Source organism: Lemur catta, chromosome 1 (genome assembly GCF_020740605.2).
Source record: "Lemur catta isolate mLemCat1 chromosome 1, mLemCat1.pri, whole genome shotgun sequence".
NCBI classification, from domain to species: Eukaryota; Metazoa; Chordata; class Mammalia; order Primates; family Lemuridae; genus Lemur; species Lemur catta.
The window spans coordinates 219699901-219725296 of record NC_059128.1 but is presented as its reverse complement, the minus strand read 5'-3'; the positions used below and the strand labels follow the sequence as shown (position 1 = coordinate 219725296).

At 43.7% G+C, this 25396-nt stretch overlaps 1 protein-coding gene across 2 annotated transcripts; it reads left to right on the top strand.

The window, feature by feature from the left end:
- Positions 1–7174: 7174 nt before the first annotated feature.
- Positions 7175–25329, top strand: SLC51A (solute carrier family 51 subunit alpha). 2 transcript variants are annotated; one of them, XM_045540043.1, is made up of 9 exons: positions 7175–7404; positions 8129–8223; positions 19386–19540; positions 20453–20526; positions 20952–21110; positions 21660–21771; positions 22029–22175; positions 24315–24420; positions 24956–25329. In XM_045540043.1, the coding sequence occupies exons 1-9, from the start codon at positions 7367–7369 to the stop codon at positions 25090–25092; spliced, it is 1023 nt and encodes a 340-aa protein (XP_045395999.1). In that variant the 5' UTR covers positions 7175–7366; the 3' UTR covers positions 25093–25329. The 2 variants fall into 2 exon arrangements, with proteins under 2 accessions (XP_045395999.1, XP_045395998.1); XM_045540042.1 differs by lacking the exons at positions 7175–7404; positions 8129–8223; positions 19386–19540 and having other exon boundaries at positions 20369–21110.
- Positions 25330–25396: the final 67 nt, after the last annotated feature.

Genomic DNA, 25396 nt, shown 5'->3' with positions numbered 1-25396 from the left:
ACTATGACAATAGTCAAACTTCTCTGATTATTGGGTTTTTGTTTAAATCTTTCCTTGATTGACATTGATCCAAAATATATAGAAAGGATGGTCTAATTTTAAAAAGGCAAAATACTTTTTTTTTTTTTTTGAGACAGCGTCTCCCTCTGTTGCCCAGGCTAGAGTGCCGTGGCGTCAGCCTAGCTCACAGCAACCTCAAACTCCTGGGCTCAAGCGATCCTCCTGCCTCAGCCTCCTTAGTAACTGAGACTATAGGTATGTACCACCATGCCCAGCTAATTTTTTCTATATATTTTTAGTTGTCCAGCTAATTTCTTTCTATTTTTTTTTTAGTAGAGACAGAGTCTCGCTTTTGCTCAGGCTAGTCTCAAACTCCTGACCTCAAGTGATCCTCCCACCCCAGCCTCCCAGAGTGCTAGGAGGGAAAATACTTCTTTACCTAGGTCTACCACATCAGAATCCAGGCACATATAAAAGGTCCTATGTGGTATCATGGCAAGTCACACTATGGGAAACTGTGAATATATTAAAATATAAATAAGCTAATTAATTCTCAGGAAAACTGTAAAGTGGTGCCCTAATAATTGGGATTCAGAAGAGTGCTTTTACAAAAATTTAAGCTTAGGAAACTTACAATTGCCCTATGATCATTGTATTAATATAACACATTTAAACTATATTTTGTGGATAGCTCCACTAATTATTGACTATGATAATTCTATAGAAAATATTACATACATTTAAAAAGAGATAGGTGGTTGGTCAGATATACAAAGTCTCTTTATTGGGTTCCTTTACTTATCACCGCAATGTAATTATCTTCAACATTCCCATAAGAACTGGTCCTCTTTACTAATTGAATAAATCAAATTTGTTATCATGACTATGCCCAAAATGTGACTTTTAAAAATAAATTTCATTTAATTAGATATGACCAGCCCACATTTATGGAACAAGGATTGAACTTTATATGTAGAAAAATACTAAAATGCCCTCCCAGAGAATTGGTGCCTGCTCTGTGGCTTCATAAAGTCCAGCCTCACATATAGCAAGTTCCTGGCAGGTTAGGAACATTGGACAGTTTGGGGCTCTCAGAGAAAAGAGAAGCTTCCACATTTGCAGTTACTGTAGATGTCTGGAAGAGAAAAGACACTTGACCTTGAAATAGACAAGAAGATGGTTTCAGTTAAAAAAAAAAATTAGAATTTTGAAAGCATCTAAATGACTTTCCAGACAAAATTTAATTCTCTAATCTTAGTATCTTACAGTTCTGCATCTCTTGACCATAACAATGAAGGCTTTGGGTGTTTCTCAACACCACTTCTTGCACCTGCGTAAATAAAACAACACCAATAGAACACAACACACACAATGTGAAAGCCTGGGTCCTTAGACTACATGAGATCGCTACCAACAAAACCTAGTCACTGTGAGGTTTCATTTGGAAATCCTTGCCTAATGGAGGAAACAGGTTTAAAGGAACAATATCAATGTGTGTACAAGTGCAGCTGGTAATCATGACTGCATGTCTGGTAAAAATTAAGCCTATGCCTAATTTCTACTACCTATAAGAAATGTGAAAAGTGACCAACTAGGAAACACATTCAATTAATGATATTTTTGAGAAAAAATTTTAAAAAGCCAACATAACCAAGGCAAAACTTTGAAGATTAGCTCAGTCAAAAAGAGATATTGAGGCCGGGCGCGGTGGCTCATGCCTGTAATCCTAGCACTCTGGGAGGCCGAGGCGGTTGGAGCGTTTGAGCTCAAGAGTTCGAGACCAGCCTGAGCAAGAGCGAGACCCCGTCTCTACTAAAAATAGAAAGAAATTATATGGACAACTAAAAATATATATAGAAAAAATTAGCCAGGCACGGTGGCGCATGTCTGTAGTCCCAGCTACTCGGGAGGCTGAGGCAGGAGGCTCGCTTGAGTCCAGGAGTTTGAGGTTGCTGTGAGCTAGGCTGACGCCAAGGCACTCACTCTAGCCTGGGCAACAGAGTGAGACTCTGTCTCAAAAAAAAAAGAGAGATATTGAAAAAAAAAAATCTGTGTCAAAGCCTGGTCTGGGACTTTTTCCGTGTGATAATTTATTAGCTGCTGCTGGGGAATGATTGGTGTACTTGATAACATCTCATAGATTTTAACAACATTAAGATTTCTTCTAGGTATTTACCAAGCTTACCCAGCCACTATCAATCAGAGGTTGAATTGTCTTGAATAAGACATTTATTTTACCTTTCTTTTTCTTTTTTTCTTTCTTTCTTTTGCTCATTTGCTTGTTTCCTTCCTTCCCTTCTTCCTATCAATGTCTTTACCAAGACAGAAATCTTTCATTTTATTTATTTATTTATTTATTTATTTATTTATTTGGGGGGATGGTGTCTCCCTCTGTCACCCAGGTTAGAGTGCAGTGGCACAATCATAGCACGCTACAACCCCAAACCCCTGGGCTCAAGCGATCCTCTTCCCTCAGCCTCTCAGTAGCTGGGACTACAGGCGCACACCACCAGGCCTGTTATGAAATCTTTGGATTGGAGTCCTCTATTATCCTTGCAGCAAGTTGAAAACAAAATTTTGAGTCATGCTTGTAGTCAGTTTGTACAAAAAGTTGTGTGTGTGTGTGTGTGTGTGTGTGTGTGTTTTAATACCACGATCTCCTGGTTTTCTTCCTCCCTTATTTGCTGCCTCATCTGTCTTCTTTGCTGAGACTCCCTCCTCTTCCTGACCTCTGAATATGGAGCACCCAGGGCTCTTCTCCATGTCTACTCCAATCCCTAGATGCTCTCATTGGCTCCGTGGCTTAACTACTATCCATGTGCTTTTAACTCCCAAATTAACATCTGTAGCCCTGATCTCTCCCCTGAACTCCAGACTCATGCTTTCAGCTGCTCAGACTACATTTGACCTGCACTTGGTGTCTAATAGACATCTCATATTTAACCTTTCCAGAGCCAATCCCTGGATTCCTTCCTCCAAAAACTTACTTCTCCAACAGCACTCTTTATTTCAGTAATTAGGACCATCATTCATCCTATTGTTCAGATCAAAACCTTGGAGTCATCTGACTCCTGTCTTTATTTCACATCCCATACCTAAGTCATCAGCTCTACCTTCAAAATAGCATCTCACCAGGCCAAGCCACCACCCTCTCTTGCCTGGATATTGCAATAGCTTCCTAACTGACCCACTCTTCTTCTGCCCTCGGCTCTCTGTAGACTCTGCTCCAATTAGTGGTCAGTATTCTGTTTAAAGTTTAGATTGTGGCCTCAGCTAGAACCCTCCAATTGCTTCCTGTCTCCCTCAGAGTAAAGTCCACAGTCCTTACCATGGCCTGCAAGGCCCTACTTGATCTGGCCCCACTAACTTTCTGATCTCATGTCCTAACACTCAGCCCTTGCTCACTCCGCACCAGCCACGCACCTTGATCTCCTTGCTGGTCCTCAAGTACACCTGTTCTTTGCTGTTCTCTTTTCCTGGAATTTTCCACCATGAATATTCATAGAGCTTGCTCCTTACTTCATTGAGTTCTTTGTTCAAGTGGTACCTGCCATCATTTTGGGTCCTATGTGCACACGTGCTTGCATGCATATACCCATGTAAGCACACTTGCAGAAACTTGGTATGTTTTGTTCATAATGATTTTCCAGAACCTAAAACAGTGTCTAGCGTATGGGGTATACTTAATAAATATCTGTTGAATGGAAGAATGAATGAATATACTACTTTTTTTTTAGCCAAGCTCTATTAATAGACATTTATGTTGATTAACCTTTTTCACTGTTATAAATACAATACTGTAACAAAGATTCTTGCAAATCTATTTTTGCCTGCATCTCCAATTATTTCCTTAGAATAGATTCCTAATTAATGGATTTGGGGCCAACGAATGTGAATATTTAAAACCATCTTTTGCCTACTTTGTAAGACACTTTCCAGAAAGTTTGTACAAGTTTATACCCCTATTATGAGCATAGCCATATTATGATACTAACACTACAATTGAATACTAACATAAAATAATTTTTACAATTTTATAGGTGTTAAATTATAATGATCTTTTAATTTCAATTACTCTTTAAGTTGCTTATGAAATTAAATATTGGGCCAGGCACAGCAGATCACAACTGCAATTCCAGCACTTTGGGAGGCTGACGAGGGAGGATCGCTTGAGCTCAGGAGTTCAAGGCTGCAGTGAGATTTGATTGTGCCACTGCACCCCAGTCTGGGTGACAGAGGGAGACCCTGTCTCTAAAAACCAGGATGAAATGAGAAAACACACAAAAATCACTATGGTAAGATATCACTTCTTACTCACTAGGATGGCTATAATAAAATAAAATAAAAAAGGAAAATATTTAATAACAAGTATTGGTGAGGATATGGAGAAATTCAAACTCTCATACGTTGCTCCTGGGAGTGTAAGATGGTTCAGCCACTGTGAAAAGCAGCTGGGCAGTTCCTCAAAATGTTAAATATACAGTCACCATGTGACCCAGCAAGTCCACTCAAGGGAACTGAAAACATATGTTCACACAACAACTTGTACACGAATGTTCATTGCAGCATTATTCTTAATAGCCAGAAAATGAAAACAAATATCCATGAACTAATGAATGGATAAAACAAAATATGTGTGGTATATCCGTACAGTGGAATGTTATTCAGAGAAAAGAAGGAGCGAAGTACTGATACATGCTACAACACGAATGAACCTTGAAAACATTATGCTAAATGAAGGAAGCCTGGCACAAAAGGCCACATATTATAGAGTTCTATTTATAAGAAATGTCCAGAATAACCAAATCATAGAGACAGAAAGTAGATTAGTGGTTTCCAAGGTATGGGAGTGTGCGAGGAGGGGTTTATTGGAGATGTGAGGTTTCTTTTCAGAATGATGGAAATATTCTGCAATCAGATTAATGGTGATAGTTGCACAACATTGTGAATATACTAAAAAACTACTGAATTATACATTTTAAAATGGTGAATTTTAGGTTAAATGAATTTTATCTCAATAAGAAAGTTTTTAAAAGACAGAGAATGGTCTTTAAATATCAATGATTGAAGAGCCCTGGGGAAAACTGATGAAAATTGACTTTTAGATTTTTCAAAAGTGACCCTTATACTGAGGAAGTCCAAACTGAAGTGATAGGTATCATATTATGTTATCATATAATTTCGTGGGAAAATTAGGTCAGAAAAATGAAAAGAAGAAGGATTTGTTCTTCTTGCTTCTAAAAATCAGTGTTTGACAGCTAGCAGTCCCCAGCTGCCAAGAGAAGACTGACTGGCGGTCCCGCCAAGGCTCAGCTAAGGATGGGCTGGCCTCGGGTCGGGGCCTCCCCCAGGCCTGTTCCCGGGGCCACACTGTATAGAAGGTGGCCACTGAGAGACTTGGGGTGGGGCAGAAGCGCCCATCAAAGCTGAAGCCCTCCCTCTCACCAGCACCCTGCCTTTCTTCCTCCCTCGGTTGCTGCCCATCCTGAGGGGGTCCAGTCTCCCCCGGGGTCTCGCAGTCTCTGCTGCCTGGCTGGGACCCACTCTGTCCTGAAGAAGTTTGGGAGAACATCTTCAGCGCCTGCTATCTCCTCTGGGGAAGTCTGAAGTTCAGGGCTCAGAGCAGGTAAGCTCAAGGCCTCTCAGCGGGCTAGAGAGGAATGACCCAGGGAACATTGCTGTGGAAATGGTTTGAGGAAGCTGAGTCATTGCCGGGGTGGGGCCCAGGCCATTGGCCTTTTGGGGGTCAGCGCCCTTGCCTTCCGTTTCCTGTCCTTCTCTGTACCTTAGAAGGTAGTTGGACTCCTGAGACTGCTGGACCGCCACGTTGTCCTGTCCCAAGAACTGTACACTAGGAGGAGGGCACAGCTAGGGGCCCTGCTGGAGCCTTGGGAGATACTCTGAGGTGCTGGGGGACAGGAGTGGGGAGTCCTCTGGTTCCACATTAGCAACTGCTTCCTCTGCTTGTGGTCTACTCACCAGCCCAGCACCTCCTTGGCCTCCCGGAACTGACACTCTGAACCCTCTCAGAGGCCCTTTTCTCACCGTCTCAAATCTTCACCTGCCCTTCTGCCTCCTTCCATACCCCCATGGCTCTCTACCTACCCTGGTTTCTGAACCTCTCTGAACCTCAGGGTTGTTTTTTTTTTTTTTCTAATCTTTAAAATGGGAATAAGGATAGTACTACCTTATAAGAGTGGTTATAAGGTTTTTTTGTTTCCTCCTTTCCTTCCTTCCTTCCTTCCTTCCTTCCTTCCTTCCTTCCTTCCTTCCTTCCTTCCTTCCTCTCTCTCTCTCTCTTTCTGCCTTTCTGTCTTTCTTTCTTTCTATGCTTTATTTTACCAAAGACTGCTAGCAAAGGTTGTAAGGTTTAAATGAGATAAGGAATATATTACATTTCCCACGGCACCTGGCATACCAGACATGCCCAATAGACACCGGCTGCTGCTCTTGCTCTGATTTTATTCTTTTATCAGTTATGCAACCAAATTCTAAGAAGCATTTAGTATATGTCAGGCCCTGTACCAGGAACGTAGGGGTATCATAGGTCAAGACATTGCATTTGGCCTCAAAGAGGTTTAAATCTATTTTGAGAGAGAAGAGAAACCAATAAAATAGTTCATAAGCATGTTAATTTGTCAGGTTTTCAAAACCTGTCAAAATGCTCTGAAATCTCACTCTGCCACTCTGCCTCTTAAATACAGCCTCCATTTGGTTGCATCTTCAGGCCCAGCTGTTTGGCTGGATAAGCCGGTCACCAAGAGATGATGATCTGTGCTTGGAAAGCCTACAGGGGCCTCGGCTGGCCCTTCCAGCCAGTCCTCCCTCCTCACGCCAGCACAGCACCAGGCACAGCCGCGGCCTCAGCCCCGAGTCTCCCCCCACCCGGGCGCCAGAGCCTGAGTTCCCTCCAGCTTCTCCGGGCCTCGCTGACCAGAGGGCGCTGCGCTGCAGGGGGAGGACTTCATGCCCACCCTGGCCCTGGGCAGGAGGAATTCTGCCGTGACTCCAGCCTGCCCTAGAGGGTTCCTAAAAGGGGAATACAAGATGGGGGCGGGCCACGGGCAAGGGGTGGCCAAAGGCATTTGTCCAGGAGAGGTGGGAGGGACCACACCTAGGAGGAGTCAGGAGCGGGGAATTCAGACAGCCTGAGATCAAATTCCTCCACGGTGAACTCTGATACAAAGTTGGCTCGCGGCGGGAGGCCTGAGGGGGGAGAGAGCCAGAAGGGAAGACCCTGCCGGGCCACCTGCCCTTTGGCCCGTACTCCAGAGAGGCCAGCAGCACCACAGGGCCCACACCTGCCTGCCCTGCCTGCCCTCCTTGGCCCTGGTGCCTGACAGGACTGCTGGGGAGAAAGGAGGCAATGGAGCCAGACAGGACTCAGATAAAGCTTGACCCCAGGTAAGTGAGGGTGGCAGGGCCGATCCCCCCAGCCTAACCCTGTCTCCCTCCCAGAGCCCTTTGGCTCTCAGCACCCAGAATGAGACAGGACTGAGAACAGTGGGGCCGTCTCCTCAGTCCTCAGAGACAATGTTGCTTTGGGCCAGTGTGGGACACCTCGGGGCCTTGGCTTTGTCCCCGAATCTGGAGAGAAAGAGACCCTAGAGGTGGGGCTGTGGAAAGCATTCCCAGAGAGAACTCACAGAGCCCCTGGCCAGCAAGGGACCCATTCCCATGCTAAGGGCCACTCTTTCTCTAGGACTCTGCTCCTTCTCCCTGATCAGCCCTGGCTGCTGCCCAGACGAGAGTAGAGAGAACAGACTGTGGGCTCCTAGGGCAATGCCGCCAGACCTGGCCCTGGCGAGGTGGCTGACACACTAGTCTGGGCCAATTCTCCACTCCCTCTAGGAAAAGGCCCTGAGGGGAAGTGGACAAGCTGCACTCAGTAGTGTTTGAGGGAGTATCAATAAATGGGGGTCCAAGCCAGGCGTGGTGGCTCACACCTGTCTCTAGTAAAAATAGAAAAAGTTAGCTGGGCATGGTGACATATGCCTGTAGTCCCAGCTACTCAGGGGGGTGAGGCAGAGGATCGTGTGAGCCCAGAAGTTCAAGTAACTCTGGTCCAATGTGCCACCCTCCCACCCCCATGGCCCATGGTTCTGAACACATGCTGGTGTCTCTCCAGGTACACAGCAGATCTTCTGGAGGTGCTGAAGACCAATTACAGCATCCCCTCTGCCTGCTTCTCTCACCCTCCCACGGCAGCCCAACTCTTGAGAGGTGAGTTGGGGATCCTCCCCCGAGGAAACTGAAAGGCGGAGATGCATATCCCAGAGGGAAGTCAGGACAGCTGAGGGGAGCTGAGGAGAGGGGTCCTGAGCTGGTCAACGTGGACAGCCTGGGAGGAGACTGGCCTGGTGTCCATCATGGTCAAGGCCTTGGAGAAGAGCAAGCCCTCAAGGAATTAGAAGGCCAAAAGGGGAGCATGACAACCTAGCCCAGGAGACAAACCTGCACACTAGGCCCCCACAAACCCCAACCTCAAAGCTCCATTCAAAGTGGAGACACCGGCTGGGTCTAGTGGTTCACACCTGCCATCCCAGCACTTTGGGAGGCTGAAGTGGGAGGATCGCTTGAGGCCAGGAGTTTAAGACCAGCCTGGGCAGCATAGCAAGACCCTGTCTCTACAAAAAATTAAAAAAAAAAATAGCTGAGCACAGTGACATGTGCCTCTTGTCCCAGCTACTCAGGAGGGTGAAGTGGGAGGATCACTTGAGCCCAGGAGTTTGAGGCTGCAGTGAGCTATAAATATGCTACTCCACTCCAGCCTGGGCAGCAGAACAAGACCCTCTTAAAGCAAAACCAAAAACATATTGAGAACACTGTGACCTGGAGCATTTTTCAGATCCCAGGGCCCTCTAGGGACTCAAGATGGTTCGTGACTGGTCCAAGCCCTGTAGGGTCTCCTGGAGGCCTGCACAGTGTTCTCCTGGGGAAAGGGCCTACATCATTCTAGAGGAGGGTTATTGTGAGAGATGTGCTGCAAACACAGGTGAACCTGTAAAATTGTTCTCACAGTGTCAGCCAAGGAGATCCTGTTACTGAATTGCTTTTGAAAGTGAAAGGCATAGAATGAGACTCAGCTTAATTGCCTGGATACCAAAAACACTGAGAACAAAATGGCCGTAGCATCTCTAGAGAAAAAGTGGCTCACATCCACATTTCATTTAGCTTTCCTGCTGCGTGACTTACTGCCTCTGAGATGTCGAATGAAAGTCTGGGTCTCTACAGTACATTAAGGCTTTTCCCAGCCTTCTGCTTGCTGTTGTCACTCCACGGAATGGACCCTAACTGAGCAACAGGGTGCTGTCAGTGTGCACAGGAGGCAGACATGGGCGTGTCCTTGGGCTACGGACAGCTTCATTTCAGATGCTCTGAACCAGAGCGATTGCCAACTGCCAGAGTGTCCAGAGACGCCTGCTACTTGCTCTGTGGTTAGTGCCAGGAGGTGGATGCTACATCCAGCTCCGGGAACCTCCTGTTTGGAGAGTGCAGCTGGTGGCACAAGTCTTCCTTTACACTAGTAGTTCTAAGCCCAGGGACATTTGACAATGTCTGGAGGCAGTTTTGGTTGCCACACTGGAGGTGCTACTAGCATTTAGTAGGTAGAGGCCAGGGAAGTTATTAAACCTCCTACAGGGCACAGGACAGCCCCTCACAACAAAAAAAATTATCCAAGCCAAAGTGTCAATAGTGCTCAGGTTCCATTGCCTTGCACAATGAAAATCGCTCTCACACTGCTTTGCTACAAAATTTGCAAATAGAAACTCCGAGGATGTTCAAAATAGGAAGACCATTCTGGGTCTGGTGGTCAAGCAAGCTGCCTTGTTGCAGGCAGAGTAGGTAGGATTTGGGAGTGGAGAGCAGGCAGTGGGCCCTCCTGGGGCGGGGATGGTGAGAGAATGAGCAGGCAGGGCCCCCAGACACTGGGGAGCTAGGTCTGGCTGGATTCAACGCTGCTGGTGGAGGAGCAGGGGACATTTGAGAGGGCTGGGCAGCTGGGCAGGGGAGGTGGGGCCTGTTGTGTGCCAGCCTGAGGAACTGTACTTTAACCCGCAGACAGAAAGAGCTGATGAGAGCTCTGAGATTGGGAGGGGCTGGATGAAATTAATCCTTCAGGACCATTAATCAGCAGTCAAGACGGACTGCCGGGGAAGAAGAGCCTTGAGAGCAGGGATATAAATTAGAGGTCATTGCCCCAGTACAGCAAGGGGGAAAAGAGTCAGAGCCAGGGCAGTGGCAGGAAAAGGAAAGGAAGGGTTGTAAAACAAAGGCAATTCCAGGAAAGAGCAGGCAATCTTTAAGGATCTAGACATGTAAGTGCAGGCTCTGGGCAACGGTGATGGCACAGACAGACATAGGAAAACCAGGAAGAGGTGCCATTGGAGGACATGGTGAAACTCCTTTCTCGCTTCATTTGTAAACTCTGTTGTTCCTTAAATTAAATGTTAAGAGAGTTATTCTGGAAGAATTATTGAATCTTTCCATTTTTTTAAAATGCCCGTGGTGTGATTGAAATTATGATCCTTAAAGGATTTTTTTAAATGTACTCATCCAAACAATTATATGGAAGAGCCAAGAAAAACCAAGACAATTTGAAAAAGTATAAGGAGGGAAGCTGTCCTACCAGAGACTAAGTCTTATAATAAGGCTATAGTCAATAAAGCAATGAGTTAATAATGGCAAAGGGCCTGTTAGGTAGAAAAACAGAACAGAATAGAAGGACCAGAAATTGAGCTGTGCCTGCTGGGGACTTGCTACATGATTGGATGCCACACACATCAAGGGGCACGATGGACTCTTCAAGAAGTGGGGCTTGGCCTGGGCGCGGTGGCTCACGCCTGTAATCCTAGCACTCTGGGAGGCCGAGGTAGGTGGTGCCGAGCAAGAGCAAGACCCCATCTCTATTAAAAGTAGAAAGAAATTATATGGACAACTAAAAATATATATAGAAAAAATTAGCCAAGCATGGTGGCACATGCCTGTAGTCCCAGCTACTTGGGAGGCTGAGGCAAGAGGATTGCTTGAGCCCAAGAGTTGGAGGTTGCTGTGAGCTAGGCTGACCCCATGGCACTCTAGCCTGAGCAACAGAGTGACACTCTGTCTCAAAAAAAAAAAAAATAAGTGGGGCTAGACAATTGCCATCCCTGTGGTGAATAAATACATATGAAAATAGCCCCAAAGTAGCTTTAATTCAGATAAAATACTTAAATGTAAGATGAAAACATTTTTACAAAGAAAATATAGAAAGATTTCTTTATGATTGGGAAGAAAAAATAATTTCTGAAAACACAGAAAGCACAAATGATCATGAAGACTGACTACTAAAGCAAACAAACTTCTGTACATCTAAAAGCACTGCAAACATTCTCCTGTGGCTGGTGTTTTGTAAATAAAAACAAAACAAAACAAAATAAATAATAAAAAATAAAAGCACCGCAAACAAAGTTAAAAGCCACACCACAGACCAGGAGAAAATATTTTCAAATCTCTAACTACAAAGGATTAGTGATTAGTATGAGGAAAATTAACCAATAAAAACTGGATAAAATATATGAACAGACAATTCATAGAAGAGGAAACTCAAATGGCCAATAAATACACAAAAAGACAGTAAACAGGGAATTACAAATTAAACAATGAAATAGCATTTCACTACTATTATACTGGCAAAAATAAAAGTCTGATAATACCAAGTGTTGGTGAATTTACAATGAAATGTGAACCCTCACAGACTACTGGCAAAAGTATGAATTGCTATAACTACTTTGGAGAGTAATTAGATATAATAATATTGATTGGAACTGAAAATACTCATCTCTTAAAACTCAGCAATTCTAACTCTAGGTACACACCTTAGAGAAAGTCTCCTATGTGTGCCAAGGAGACAAGTCCAAGAATGCTAATTACAGCATCTGTTTTTCATAATAAAAATAATGAAAATCATGAAAACAATGTTGGGTAGAAAGAACATTTTGCAGGATGATGCTATTATTACACATTTTTTAAAAAATGCAAAGCAATACTATATGTTGCCTATATACCTATGTTGTCAAAAAATTGAAACAGGAATAGGAAAGGTATTTACCAACTAATAGTTACCCCTGGTGGATGGGGTAGCGAAGAGAAAATGATCTGAGAGGTATACACTGCAGGCTTCAAATATGTCTGTAATATTTTATTGGTTTTTTTTTTAATTTGTTCAGAATATTATAGGAGTACAAACATTTTGGTGTAATGTTTTATTCTTATAAAAAATAACTCTTGAAGCAAAATTGGCAATATCTTACTCATTAAAATAGGTTATGGGTTTATTAATGCTTACTCTATTGTTCTCTATTTTTGAAATATTTTGTAATTTTAAAAATAATTATAAAAATGGTTTTTGAAAGGCTATGATGAAATGTTAGATGAAAAAAAACAGAATACAAACTTTTAATTTTTCTTTTTGTGTGTGTGAAGACTGAGTCTCGCTATGTTGCCCAGGCTGGTCTCAAACTCCTGGTCTCAAGCAATCCTCCTGCCTTGGCCTCCCAAAGTGCTGGGATTACAGGCATTAGCCCCTGTGCCTGGCCAAAATTTTATATACAGTACAGTTGATGTAATGTAACATGTATGTACTTTAAGTAGGATTTTTTTTTTTTTTTTTGAGACAGAGTCTCACTTTATTGCCCGGGCTAGAGTGAGTGCCGTGGCGTCAGCCTAGCTCACAGCAACCTCAAACTCCTGGGCTTAAGCGATCCTACTGCCTCAGCCTCCCGAGTAGCTGGGACTACAGGCATGTGCCACCATGCCCAGCTAATTTTTTTTATATATATATTTTTAGTTGTCCAGATAATTTTTATTTCTATTTTTAGTAGAGACAGGGTCTCGCGCAGGCTGGTCTCGAACTCCTGACCTCGAGCGATCCACCCACCTCGGCCTCCCAGAGGGCTAGGATTACAGGCGTGAGCCACCGCACCTGGCTTAACTAGGATTTTTTAAAAGCTTTTTATTGAGCAAATACTACATGCCAAGTGCTGTTCTAAGAAATTTAAGGAGAGGATAAGTAACCTGTCCAAGGTTATAGAGGCAACCAATAAGTGGCACTTACTTTGAACTAGGATATTTCTGACTCCAAAGTCTATACTGTACTCTTAACCTCCAGGAAGCAAATATAGAAAAAATGGACATAATTTTTGGTTAGGAAGCTAGGATTATAGATGATTATTCTGTTTTCAAACTTTTATTTAATGTTTTTATTTTTATTATTTTAAAAAGTAATCTTCATTATTCCAGAGGCAGTGGGAAACTTGATAGTTGCTGTAGGTATAATTATATTCAAAATGGTCAGTTAGACAAGCATTTCCCAAAGTGTCTTCCTTGCAATATTAATCCCAACAAGTGCTTCATGAAAACAGAGCTCTATAGAAAACTAAGTTTTGTAAAAGGTGCATTCTATAACCTTCTTTTGGAAACTATGTAAATTAAAAACTTTAGTAAAGTAAACACATTAACTTTGTTTAATGCGTTTCCAAAAATCCTTTAGCCATAGAACACTTTTGTCCTGTAATATCCATTAAGATGCACTTTGGGGCCAGGCACAGTGGCTGAAGCCTGTAATCCTAGCACATTGGGAGGTTGAGGCAGGAGGATCACTTGAAGCCAGGAGTTCAAGACCAGCCTGAGCACATGGTGAGACCCCATCTCTACAAAAAATAGGAAAATTAGACCAGCATGGTGGCTTGTGTGTATAGTCCCAGCTACTGGGGAGGCTGAGGCAGGAGGATCGCGTAAGCCCAGAAGTTCAAAGTTGCAGTGAGCTATGATGATGCCACTGCACTCTAGACCAGGGCAACAGAGCGAGACTTTATCCTCCCCTCAAAATATATATATATATATTATATATATATTTATATATATATCTTAATATATAAAATATATATCATATACATTAACATATATAAAATATATATCTATATATATGCTTTGGGAAAAACTGGGTTAGACCAGAAAAATAAGGGAGGGGCAATCTTTTAAGAGGATAAATGAGTTTGATGGAAAGCCCTGGTATCAGGATATGGATGCTAAGGAACTTTTCCTTTCTTAGCTTTTCTGCAAGGAGGAAAAAGAATAGCTAGAGCACCATAGGCAGCAATTATAAGGAATATGCAGGATAACCTGTAAGAAAAAATAAAAATAAAAAGGAAACTACAAAAGCATTTCTGTGTTGAACAGTCAGAATGTGCTCCACCCTCATCTTTATAAACTTAAAAAGCCTTTTGGGTTATATCTGATTGTCCCTTTCATATCTGTGAGAACAGACACCAAAAGTCAGTATGTGTAATGAGTAAGCACATAGGCTTAGCGTCAAGAACCCTGGGTTTAGATCCCAGCCCCTTCACTTCCAGGCTGTGTGACCTGGGGCAAAGTGCTTAGCTCTCTAAGCCTAGTTTCCCAAAAAAGCCTACAAAATGGGGATGATAATGGGAATTCTCACGGAGTTATTTGTTTCATTCAACAAATAGTTACAGAGCAGTTACTGCTCCAGACACGTGTACAACAGAGCCAGAGCCTGACAAAGTCCCTGCCCCGAGGAGCTCACATCACCGCGAGGGGCAGACAACGAGCAAGTAAACACGGGTGTAAATAACCCCGCTGTGTTGAGTGGGCAGAGGGGGCACCGTCACCCCGGCAGTCCGGGAAGGCTGTCTGAGCAGGGAGCGTGCGAGGTGGGAGCTCAGGGACGCGGGGCCAGGCACAGGGGGCTCGGGAGGGAAAGCCTAACCGGCAGGGCCAAGCATAAAGCCCCTGCGGCCGGAACAGCTCCGCGAGGTTGCTGGGCGGCTGGAGTGGCCGGCGAATCCCGAGCCGCCGGGATTCAGTCTGGAGCACACGGGGTCCGGGAGAGGGTGAGCAATCAGCGGAGACCTGGGGTTCAGAGGCGGAAGGGGAACCGGGCAGAGCGTGGTTCTGGGAGTCGAGGGAAGGGAGATGTTCAAGGAGGAGAAAGCAGACAGGCATAGTGAAGACGGGGACAGGCTTTGGCCTCAGGGCTTGTGAAAGGGCAGTTTCTGCCCTCAGGGAGCTGATGAGGACAAGAGTCTGGTGAGGGTATGAGAGGCCTCCAGCAGTGACTGTTCCAACAAGGGAATACTGGCTTTTGGAAACCTACTGAATCAATTTTGGCTTTTTTCTATCTGGACTTTGCCTATTTGTGTGTATTTTGATTTTACTAAACATTTCTATTATAAAAATAATTCAGGGTCAGTAAATATGAAAATGCAGAGAAAAGTAAAAAGAGAAAAAATCATCTATAGTCCCACCCAGAGACAGGCACTGCAACTATCTTAGTGTAATTTCCTTTTTCTATGATTTAACATTTGTAGAAATCATTCTATGCCTACAATTTTTATGTTCTGTTCTTATAAGCATGACATCATGTGAATTTTTCACATATTATGTATTTGGCAAAATATATTCTTTTATTTTAAAAAGTTTTTTGTTATAAAATACATATTTATTATAGAATAATTGGAAAAGATAGGAAAAAAGTATGATAGAAAAGTAAGAAGACAAAGATCACGTACAGTCCCATCACCCAAACATAAGCATTGCTAATGTGTTTTTAGTATTGTAGGTAGTTTTCTATGCAATGATTTTTTTTTTCTTTTTCTTTTTTGTTTTTTAGAGAGAGGGTCTCACTCTGTCACCCAGGCTAGGGTGCAGTGGCACAATCATAGCTCACTGCAACCTCCAACTCCTGGGCTCAAGCGATCCTCTTGCCTCAGCCTTGGGAGTAGCTGGGACTATAGGTGTGCACCACCAGGCCCGGTTAATTTTTTTTTTTTTAAGAGATGGGGTCTCGCTATGTTGCCCGGGCTGGCCTTGACCTCCTGGCATCAAGCAATCCTCCATCTCAGCCTCCTGAATCACTGGGATTACAGGCAAGAGCCACCACACCTGGCCTGCAATGATTTTTTAATGTTTTTATTTTATCAAAGTAATACACGAACATGGTTAAAGAATCATACAGTACAAAAGGGCTGCTAATGAAAATCAACCATCCCCTTCCCTATCCATTCTTATTTCTAATCTTATCCTCACAGATAACTGTTTTTAACTCTTTCAGCCGATGTTTCTTCTGATAATTACCTTCACACTTGATCTTAGCCAAAAGGCTGAGAATTGATTAATTACCTTCAAATCACCAATAATTGTATCCTGTCATTTTCTGGGTTATCAGTTTTGGACATTATGTGTGGCTGCGTCTGTGATACATGAGGATTCAGCATACTTAGCACCAACTTTCTCCCATTTTCTCCATATAAATATATCAATATTTTGACTTGATTATCTTTATAGCTTTATATATCTATAGTTTATTTCTTATTCTGTCAACTATGGGCAGTATTCTTGATTTTCCATTTTGTAAGATAAAGATATTAGTCTCCTTTTTCCTTCAGTTCTTTTCTAACCCTTCTTCCCAATCAAATCTTTCCAACATAGTTGTAATTTTACTGTGTGTGCTAATTTTGCATTCTTTGTTCACATAAGTTCTTTTTCATGTGTAACTTACATATAATAAAGGGCAAAATCTTAAGTATATAGTTTGATGAATTTTTACATATGAAAATTTGTAAAACCACTACCCACACACACCTAGATGTAAAACATTTTAACATCCAGCAGGGTCTCTTATACTTCCTCCAGTTAATATTCCTCCAAAGACTGCTGTTCTAACCCCTATCACCTCTATAGATCAATTTTCCCTGCTCTTCAACTTCATATAAACATAATCAAATCATATGTACTCCAGCTCCCTTCACATATCGTTATGTTTTTAAGGTTAATCTGTTTTGTTGCATGTATCAATGTGGTTAATTCTTTTTTTTATTGCTGTGGGATATTCCATTGTGGGAATATATCAATTTATTTATCTGTATTCTTGTTAAAGAACATGTAGGCTGTTTCCAGTTTTGGCCATTATCAATAATGCTGCTCTGATTTTTTTTTTGTAATTGTAAGTTCTCATTTCTATGGAATATATACCCAGGAGTGGAATTGCTGGGTCTTTGGGTAGGTGTATGTTTAGTTTTAATAGATACTACCAAACAGTTTCCCAAAGTCATTGTACTAATTTATATTCCCAACACCAATATATGAGAGTTCCAATTGCTCCTTATCCTCACTAGCACTTGGAATTGTCAGTCCTTTTCATGTTAGCTCTTCTGGTGGGTATGTAGTGGCATCTCACTGTGGTTCTACTTTGTATTTCCCTGATGACTTTTGATATTTAGCATCTTTTCATCCTTCTTGGACATTTGTTATTTATTTTTTTTTGAGACAGAGTCTCACTCTGTTGCCTGGGCCAGAGTGCCGTGACATCAGCCCATCTCACAGCAACGTCAAACTCCTGGGCTCGAGCAATCCTTCTGCCTCAGTCTCCTGAGTAACTGGGACTACAGGCATGTGCCACCATACCCAACTAATTTTTTTTCTATATATTTTTTAGTTGTCTGGCTAATTTCTTTCTATTTTTAGTAGAGATGGGGTCTCACTCTTGCTCAGGCTGATCTTGAACTCCTGATTTTGAGCGATTCCTCCCACCTCAGCCTCCCAGAGCGCTAGGATTACAGGCGTGCACCACCGCGCCCGGCCTTCTTGTACATTTGGATATCTTATTTTGTAAAGTAACTGTCTGGGTCTTTTTTCATTTTTAAAAATTGTGTTATCTTTTTCTTACTGATAGGAATTCTTTATATATTATGGATATGAGTCTTGTATTGGATATATGTACTACAAATATCTTCTCCCAGTTCAAAGCTTGCCTTTTCATTCTCTTGTTTCTCTTGATGAATGGAAATTCTTGATTTTAAGGAAGCCCAATTTATCAAATTTTTCCTTTATGAATAGTGCTTTTGTGTCCTATTTTTTAAAATCTTTCCCCACTTCAAAGTCATGAAGATATTCTTCTCTGTTTTCATCTAAAAACTTCATTTTAATTTAAATATTTTTGCTTCTTATAAAAGCAGACAGAATGTTGGTTACCAGGGGCTGGAAGCATAGGTGGGGGGAATTTGGGAGAAGTTGGTCAAAGGATACAAAATTTCAGTTAGACAGAAGGAATAAGTTCAAGAGATCTATTGTACAACATGGGGACTATGGTTAATAACAATGTACTGTGTCGTATACTTAAAAATTGCTGAGAATGCCAGGCACGGTGGCTCACGCCTGTAATCCTAGCACTCTGGGAGGCCGAGGCAGGTAGATCGTTGGAGCTCAGGAGTTCGAGACCAGCCTGAGCAAGAGCGAGACCCCGTCTCTACTAAAAATAGAAAGAAATTATATGGACAGCTAAAAATATATATAGAAAAAAATAACCGGGCATGGTGGCACATGCCTGTAGTCCCAGCTACTCGGGAGGCTGAGGCAGTAGGATCACTTGAGCCCAGGAGTCTGAGGTTGCTGTGAGCTAGGCTGACGCCACGGCACTCACTCTAGTCTGGGCAACAGAGTGAGACTCTGTCTCAAAAAAAAAAAAAAAAAAAATTGCTGAGAGTATATTTTAAATGTTCTCACCACAAAAAATGAATATATGAGGTAACTGATGCTAATTAGGTTGATTTCACCATTGTACAATGTATACATATAACAAAATATCATGTTGTACACCATAAATATAGACAAATTTTATTTGTCAATGTTTTTTTTTTTTTAATTTTTTTTGAGACAGGGTCTCACTCTGTTGCCCAGGCTAGAATGCAGTGGTGTCATCATAGCTCATTGCAACCTCAGACTCCTAGGCTCAAGCGATCCTCCTGCCTCAGCCTCCCAAGTAGCTAGGACTATAGGCATGTGCCACCACACTCAGCTAAGTTTTCTATTTTTTTGTAGAGATGGGATCTTGCTATGTCACTCAGGCTAGTCTTGAACTCCTGGCCTCAAGTGATCCTCCCACCTCAGCCTTCCAAAGTGCTAGGATTACAGGCATGAGCCACCTCACCTAGCCCAATTATAATGTTAATAGATCCATGTCTGCTTATGTGACATCTGGCACTGGAGGTAGAAAAATGAATAGGCCCTTCTGACCTCTTAATTCAAAAATTTTGCTAAATATATAAAAACTTGTTTGGTGTGTCTATACCCTGGTTCAGGTAGACCTTAACATACCTAGAATTATCTGATCTAGGCTCCCATCCATGCACAAGAATGACTATTTCTGGGTCTCATGTTGGACACTTTAGGTCTAAAAAATAGTCATTCTTCTGCATAGGTGGGAACCCAGACCAGATAGTTCTAGATCTGGCAAGGCAATTTAGTTCCAAGTGAGGAAGCCCATGTCCTCTCCCCCTCAGTCCTGGTCTTCAGCTCACTGGAGTCTGCCTTCTCCTTTTACCTAGCATTGGGCCCTGTGGAAATTGCCCTCATGAGCATCATGACCTTGCTTGTCCTGGGCTCAATTGCCATCTTCCTGGAGGATGCTGTCTACCTATACAAGAACACCCGCTGCCCCATCAAGAGGAGGACTCTGCTCTGGAGTAGCTCTGCACCTACGGTGAGGGAAGGCCCTGTAGCTTCCCTTTAGGTGGGACTGGAAAGGAGACAGGGACCATTTTGAGAATTCCTCTAAACTCAGCAAAATTCATGTCAGCAAAGAGTTGCCTGCCACTACCACCTCAGGGTAGGGGTTTGTAATCTGATCTCCGCTTGCAATTAGGACCCCATGCTTGGAACGTCAACAGGCAAAGGGACGGTGTGTTCCAATCCTAAGGTCTGCAGAGACAGCTGGAGAACCTGCTCAGCCCACTGGCGGCCCCACTCTGTACTCCTCCACCACAGTATTGCAGTTAAAAGCAAGCCTTCCTGTAAAGGCAGACAGTGTGGTTCCTCAGAGTATAGGAGGGAAAGATTTTTTCCCCACAGAGTCATATCACGTCTACCCTTATGCTGTAGCCTTTTAAATCACTCCCACAGCCTTGGTCTTTGGTTTGCTTGATTTAATTAGTTGTTTTTCCAACTGGCAACATTTTTTTTTTTTTTTTGAGATGGGGCGTCCTCTGTCACCCAGCCTGGAGTGCAGTGGCATGATCATAGCTCACTACAGCCTCAAACTCCTGGGCTCAAGTGATCTTCCCCCCTCAGCCTCCTGAGAAGCTGGGGCTACAGGTGCGTGCCACCACATCCTGCTAATTTTTAAATATTTTGTAGTGACAGGGTCTTGCTATGTTGCCCAGGCTGGTCTCAAACTCTTGGCTCCAAGTGATCTTCCCACCTCGGCCTCCCAAAGTGCTGTCATTACATTTGCTGGTATTACAGTGGCTGATGAGCCACTGCGCCCAGCCCCAGCTGGAAACTTTTAAGGAATGGTGCCTCAAATGTTTAAGTTTTGCTTCCTTGACCCCTTGCTACAAAAGGTTTGAGTGATCTCCCTTCTTGCCTCAAATGCTTCTTGCTCCTCTCCAAGCAGGTAGTGTCTGTGTTCTGCTGCTTTGGTCTCTGGATTCCTCGTTCCCTCATGCTTGTGGAAATGGCCATAACCTCGTGAGTGTCCTGGGCCACCCCCAACTCTGGGCTGAGCATCCCTCTGGGATCAGCTTCTGTTCCCCACTCACTGGGACTGCAGAGTCCGTGTCTTTAATGCCAGCTCATCATGAATCTAGCCCTTCCCAACTTGTGCTAATCCAAGGGTCTTTAACTTCTAGTTCTGTTCAGGAAATGCCTTATTTTGGCACATTCCTCAGTCACCTCTTTATTCCCATAGCCCCAAATTTCCCTCTTCCCCAGTCCTCTGGACCTGTCCTCTCTTGTTCCTCTTGGATCTCACAACCAGAATGCCCAGTCTCTACCATCTTCCTCTCAGTAAGCCCCACCTCTCCCTGCAGGCTTTTTCTTTGGCAGCAAAGTGGTGTCCCCTCAGCTGGGGCCCCCACCACGTGCTCACAGTCCCACTTCTCTCCCTGCCCCAGGTTTTATGCTATATGTTTTTACCTGCTGATGCTCGTCATGGTGGAGGGCTTTGGTGGGAAGGAGGCAGTACTGAGGACACTGAAGGACACCCCGATGATAGTCCACACAGGTCCCTGCTGCTGCTGCTGCCTCTGTTGCCCACGGCTCATGCTCACCAGGTAAGGTGGGAGGAGCACCCTGGAGGCACAGGTTAGCCTCTTCCTGCACTCTCCCAAGAGCCTCTTCTAGCTCTCTAGTCCTGTTCAAGACTCTGGAAATTACATTCAAATGGGCAAAGCCATTATGAAAGGATGGGCATCCCACAGCCAGGACCCACACATGGGCACCAATCCCAGGGGAGATTGAGGAAGGAGAACTCCTAAGTGCCCATCACTTAAGCTCACTGCCTCCTGCATACTTTAGCCACATAGAGAAAACTGGACTTTGGGCTGTTTGCTAGCCCCTCTGCCCATTGTATGAATGAGGTTGAGGCCAACACTCTGACAGCTCTTGCTCAAAAGGCAGCATTCTGGTCTGGAGGTGAGTGGGAGGTGTGGCAGGTTCCCAATGTTCTCAACATTCTGGCTTCCGTGTCCCCATCCATTTAGCCATTTTGGTGTGTATGATGGCAGCCAAGCCTCAGCCCTGGAGCCCAGTGAGGGCGTTGGGAGGTCTTCATGGGGTGGGTGGTTTGCGGGTCTGTGTTCCTAACCCTCTTCCCTCCTCAGGAAGAAGCTTCAGTTGCTGATGTTAGGCCCATTCCAATATGCCTTCTTCAAGATAACGCTGGTCCTGGTGGGCTTGTTTCTCATCCCTGATGGCATCTACGACCCAGCAGATGTAAGCCAGGAGTAAGGGGCTGCAAAGTTGAAGACTCATTTAGTAAGAATAGCTGGAGCCAACACTTCTTGACACAGGGCCCCAGGGACAGGGTGGCAGTGGAAAAGTAGAGGTTCAGGGACTCCAGTGGGCAGAGACAAAACTGGAATAGGCCAAGGTACTGGGGCTTTTTTTAATTGCTTTTCCCACCATGGAAGAGGAGAAATAAAAGGACAGGGCTTGCCTACCTCACTGACTACTTTCTGGTCTGCCACCAGATTTCTGAGAAGAGCACAGCTCTGTGGATTAACACTTTCCTTGGTGCATCTACCCTGTTCGCTCTCTGGACCCTGGGCATCCTTTTCCGTCAAGCTAAGCTGCACCTGGGTGAGCAGAACATAGGAGGCAAATTTATTCTATTCCAGGTAACTATACCCTGGGAGAGAAAAGATATTTAATGATAGAGCTAGAAAAGATTGGGGTTGGGAGGTGAGGCCAATAAAGGGTAAAAGCAGGGTCTAGGAATCTTCCTCTTAAGCCTCATGTTTCCCATGAGATTCGGAAACTGATCCTTGCTCTTTGTACTTTTTTGCCTTTCCGTGCTGTAATAGTTTCCCAGGGCTGCCATGACAAAATACCACAAACCAGGTGGTTTAAGACAACAGAAATTTATTGTCTCACTGTTCTGGAGGCTGAAAGTCCAAAATCAAGGTGTCAGCAGGATCACGCTCTCTCTGAAACCTGCAGGGGAGTCTCCTTTCTTGCCTCTTCCTAGTTTCTGGTGGTTGCCGGCAATCCCTGGCATTCTTTGGCCAGCATTTGCATTGATCCAATTTCTGCTTACAGTGTCACATGATGTTGTCCCCTCAGGTGTCTGTGTCTCTGTGACTCTTCTATTTTTATGACACCAGTCATGTTGGACTAAGGACCCACCCTATTCCATTATGACCTCACCTTCACTAATTACATCTGCAACAACATGTTTCTAAATAAGGTCACATCTGAGGGACTGGGGACCAGGACTTCAACGTATCTTTTTGGGGGGCATAATTCAACCTATAACATGTGTGTTATAAAACCTTAAATTCTTCTACCCTTGCTTTTTCCTTTTCTTTTCTACCTATTACTTCCTAAACTTCTATAATCCATCAACACCAGCAGCAGCATTATCATAACTACAACTATTCACTACCTATACCATGTGCTAGGCACTTTTAATGCCTAACATTTAAAGTTGCACAATAATCCGGGGAGTCATTATTATTCCTATTTTACAGAGGAAGAAACTGAGACCAGGATGTTATGAGGCTTGCTCAAAGGCACATAAGGGATGGGACTAGAATTTAAATCCACGTTCCTTCTCATTACACCGCCTCTTCATCTTCACACCTCTTCTGAATATTCTCTCAAAGGTGGGTTTGTCCACCTTCTATGCTTTGCATTCTGTAAGCCCAAGATGCCAAGATGACTTTTCCACCAAATGTAATGACTTCTAACCCAATCTCCATTCTTTCTGTCCCTTTATTGGGCTCTTCTATTCCCAAGGCATAATGACTGTTTTATAATTAAGAGAGTAATTTCACATGCATTCTCACTTGATCTAAGCAGATGCTTCTCAGATATGAATTTCCAAGCACACAGTAGTTAGAATTGAAAGGGCTGTGGGAAGAGAGAGAGAAGTCCCTGAAATGAAGTCAGGCAGTAAGGGGTAGAAAGGATCCGGGTCCCAGAAGCACTTGGGGTTAGACAAAAGGATAAGAGCCCTGTGATTGCCAGGCCTTCCCCTGATAATTGTGAGGAAGGCTGGAAAAGCTAAGTCTGCCTCGAAGAGGTTGATGCTTCAGCACAATGTACTCAGGCAGAGCGATACTAAGATAAATGGTGCTTCTGAGGCCTCTGCACAGAGATCTTCTCCCTCTTCCTTCCTTCTTCTCTTCTTTCTTTATTGTAGCAAAATACACATAAAATTTGCCCTCTTAATGATTTTTAAGCATACAGTTCTGTGGCATTAAATACATCCACACTGTTGTACAACCATCACCACCATCCATCTTCGGAACTTTTTTCATCTTGTAAAACTGAAACTCTGTATCCATTAAATACTAATTCCCCTTTGCCCCCTCCCCACAGCGTCAGGCATGGCAGAGAGTTGTCAAAGAGAACTTTAATGATAAACAGTCCATTATTCTAGGAGCAAGGATCTCAGGTACTTGAGCTAGATCGAATTATTCTTCTCTAATCATCCACCTTTTTCATCCATCAAGTGTTCATCAGTAGCCATGACTGAGATAGACAAATAAAAATTAATCCCTTAATCAGGTCTTGTTGTTTCTTATTGGCAACTCCAATAAAATATTGGGTAGAAGATGAGATTACAATTTGCATAAAGATTAAAACTCTACAAATTTTTAACCAAGTATGAGTCTCAACCCTGTGTAACAGCACAGATCTACCAGTGGGCAGAATCTGCACAGTGGAAGGACAAGGCCCAGCAGTGGGCCAGCTGGCCTCAGTGCCATGGATGGCAGGTCCCAACCCACCCTCACCTCTGTTCTGTTCTGCAGGTGCTCGTTGTCCTGACTGCCCTGCAGCCCTCCATTTTCTCACTCTTGGCCAATGGCGGGCAGATTGCTTGTTCACCTCCCTTTTCCTCTAAAATCAGATCTCAAGGTGAGCACATAAGACCTCTTACCCTATTGTGGGATGGATGAGATAGGGGAGAGTCAGGAAAGATAGGGCTTCAGAACAGCAGTTAGACCAGCCTGACTTCTGCTCAGAACATTCAGAAAGGGATCTTCAAGAAATCCCAGCAGAGGCTTTAAGGAGACTATGGCCTCCATGATCACACAGAGGAGAACTGAACCCTACAGCATGAGGCCAGCCCTGTAACCCAGGAAGCCATGGTTCAATCCTCAGCTCCTGGGAGAGGAGTGGGTATGGTTAAGAAACAGAAGGCCGTGCTAATTAAACACACATAAGAAATGGGCTTTGATGCTAGCCTCAGATCACAGAAGGTAGAGAACCAAGTGCTGGTTCTGGCTCTACTGTTAACCTGATATGTCATTTATGACAATTTAGTATTTCTATGTCCTGGTTTGGGGATAAATTAGACAAAGTGCTGCTCAACTTGTATGTCAGGGCTGCTAGTGGGATACCACCTCTATAACTTAGCATAACCTACATTATATTTCACCCTACACTGCAGTAATGAATTGCCACCTCCTCATACTGGAGACTTTCCTGCTGACTGTGCTGACACGAATGTACTACCGAAGGGAAGACCACAAGCTTGGGTATGAAACTTTCTCTTCTCCAGACCTGGACTTAAACACCAAAGCCTAAGGTGAATGGCTTGGACAATGAGAAAGATGCTGTTCTTATTAGCAGAGCACAAGATTTCTTCACTGTTCCTTTGACCTTGACCAAATGGGGAAGGATTCCCACTATCAGCACAAGCTGGCAGATTACATTTAACTATAAAGATGAAGGTGAACTATATAATAGGATGAAATTGTTTTGGATCTTGCCCAGGGAAGGTGTTTTAAATTTTGTAATAAATAAACAAGATGAAGTCTGAAACTCTATAACTGGGTACATTGCCTCTGTGGGTGCCACTGTTAGTTCTTAGAGCTTGTATATTGAAAGG

What these genes read in the sequence shown, in the direction of transcription:
- SLC51A (XM_045540042.1), top strand. Translation starts at nt 20,428, where the DNA reads ATGCTTCTTGCTCCTCTCCAAGCAGGTAGTGTCTGTGTTCTGCTGCTT. An exon ending in CCACGGCTCATGCTCACCAG is followed by an intron (nt 21,111 to 21,659) that starts GTAAGGTGGGAG and finishes TTCCCTCCTCAG; the next exon opens with GAAGAAGCTTCAGTTGCTGA. An exon ending in GCAAATTTATTCTATTCCAG is followed by an intron (nt 22,176 to 24,314) that starts GTAACTATACCC and finishes TCTGTTCTGCAG; the next exon opens with GTGCTCGTTGTCCTGACTGC.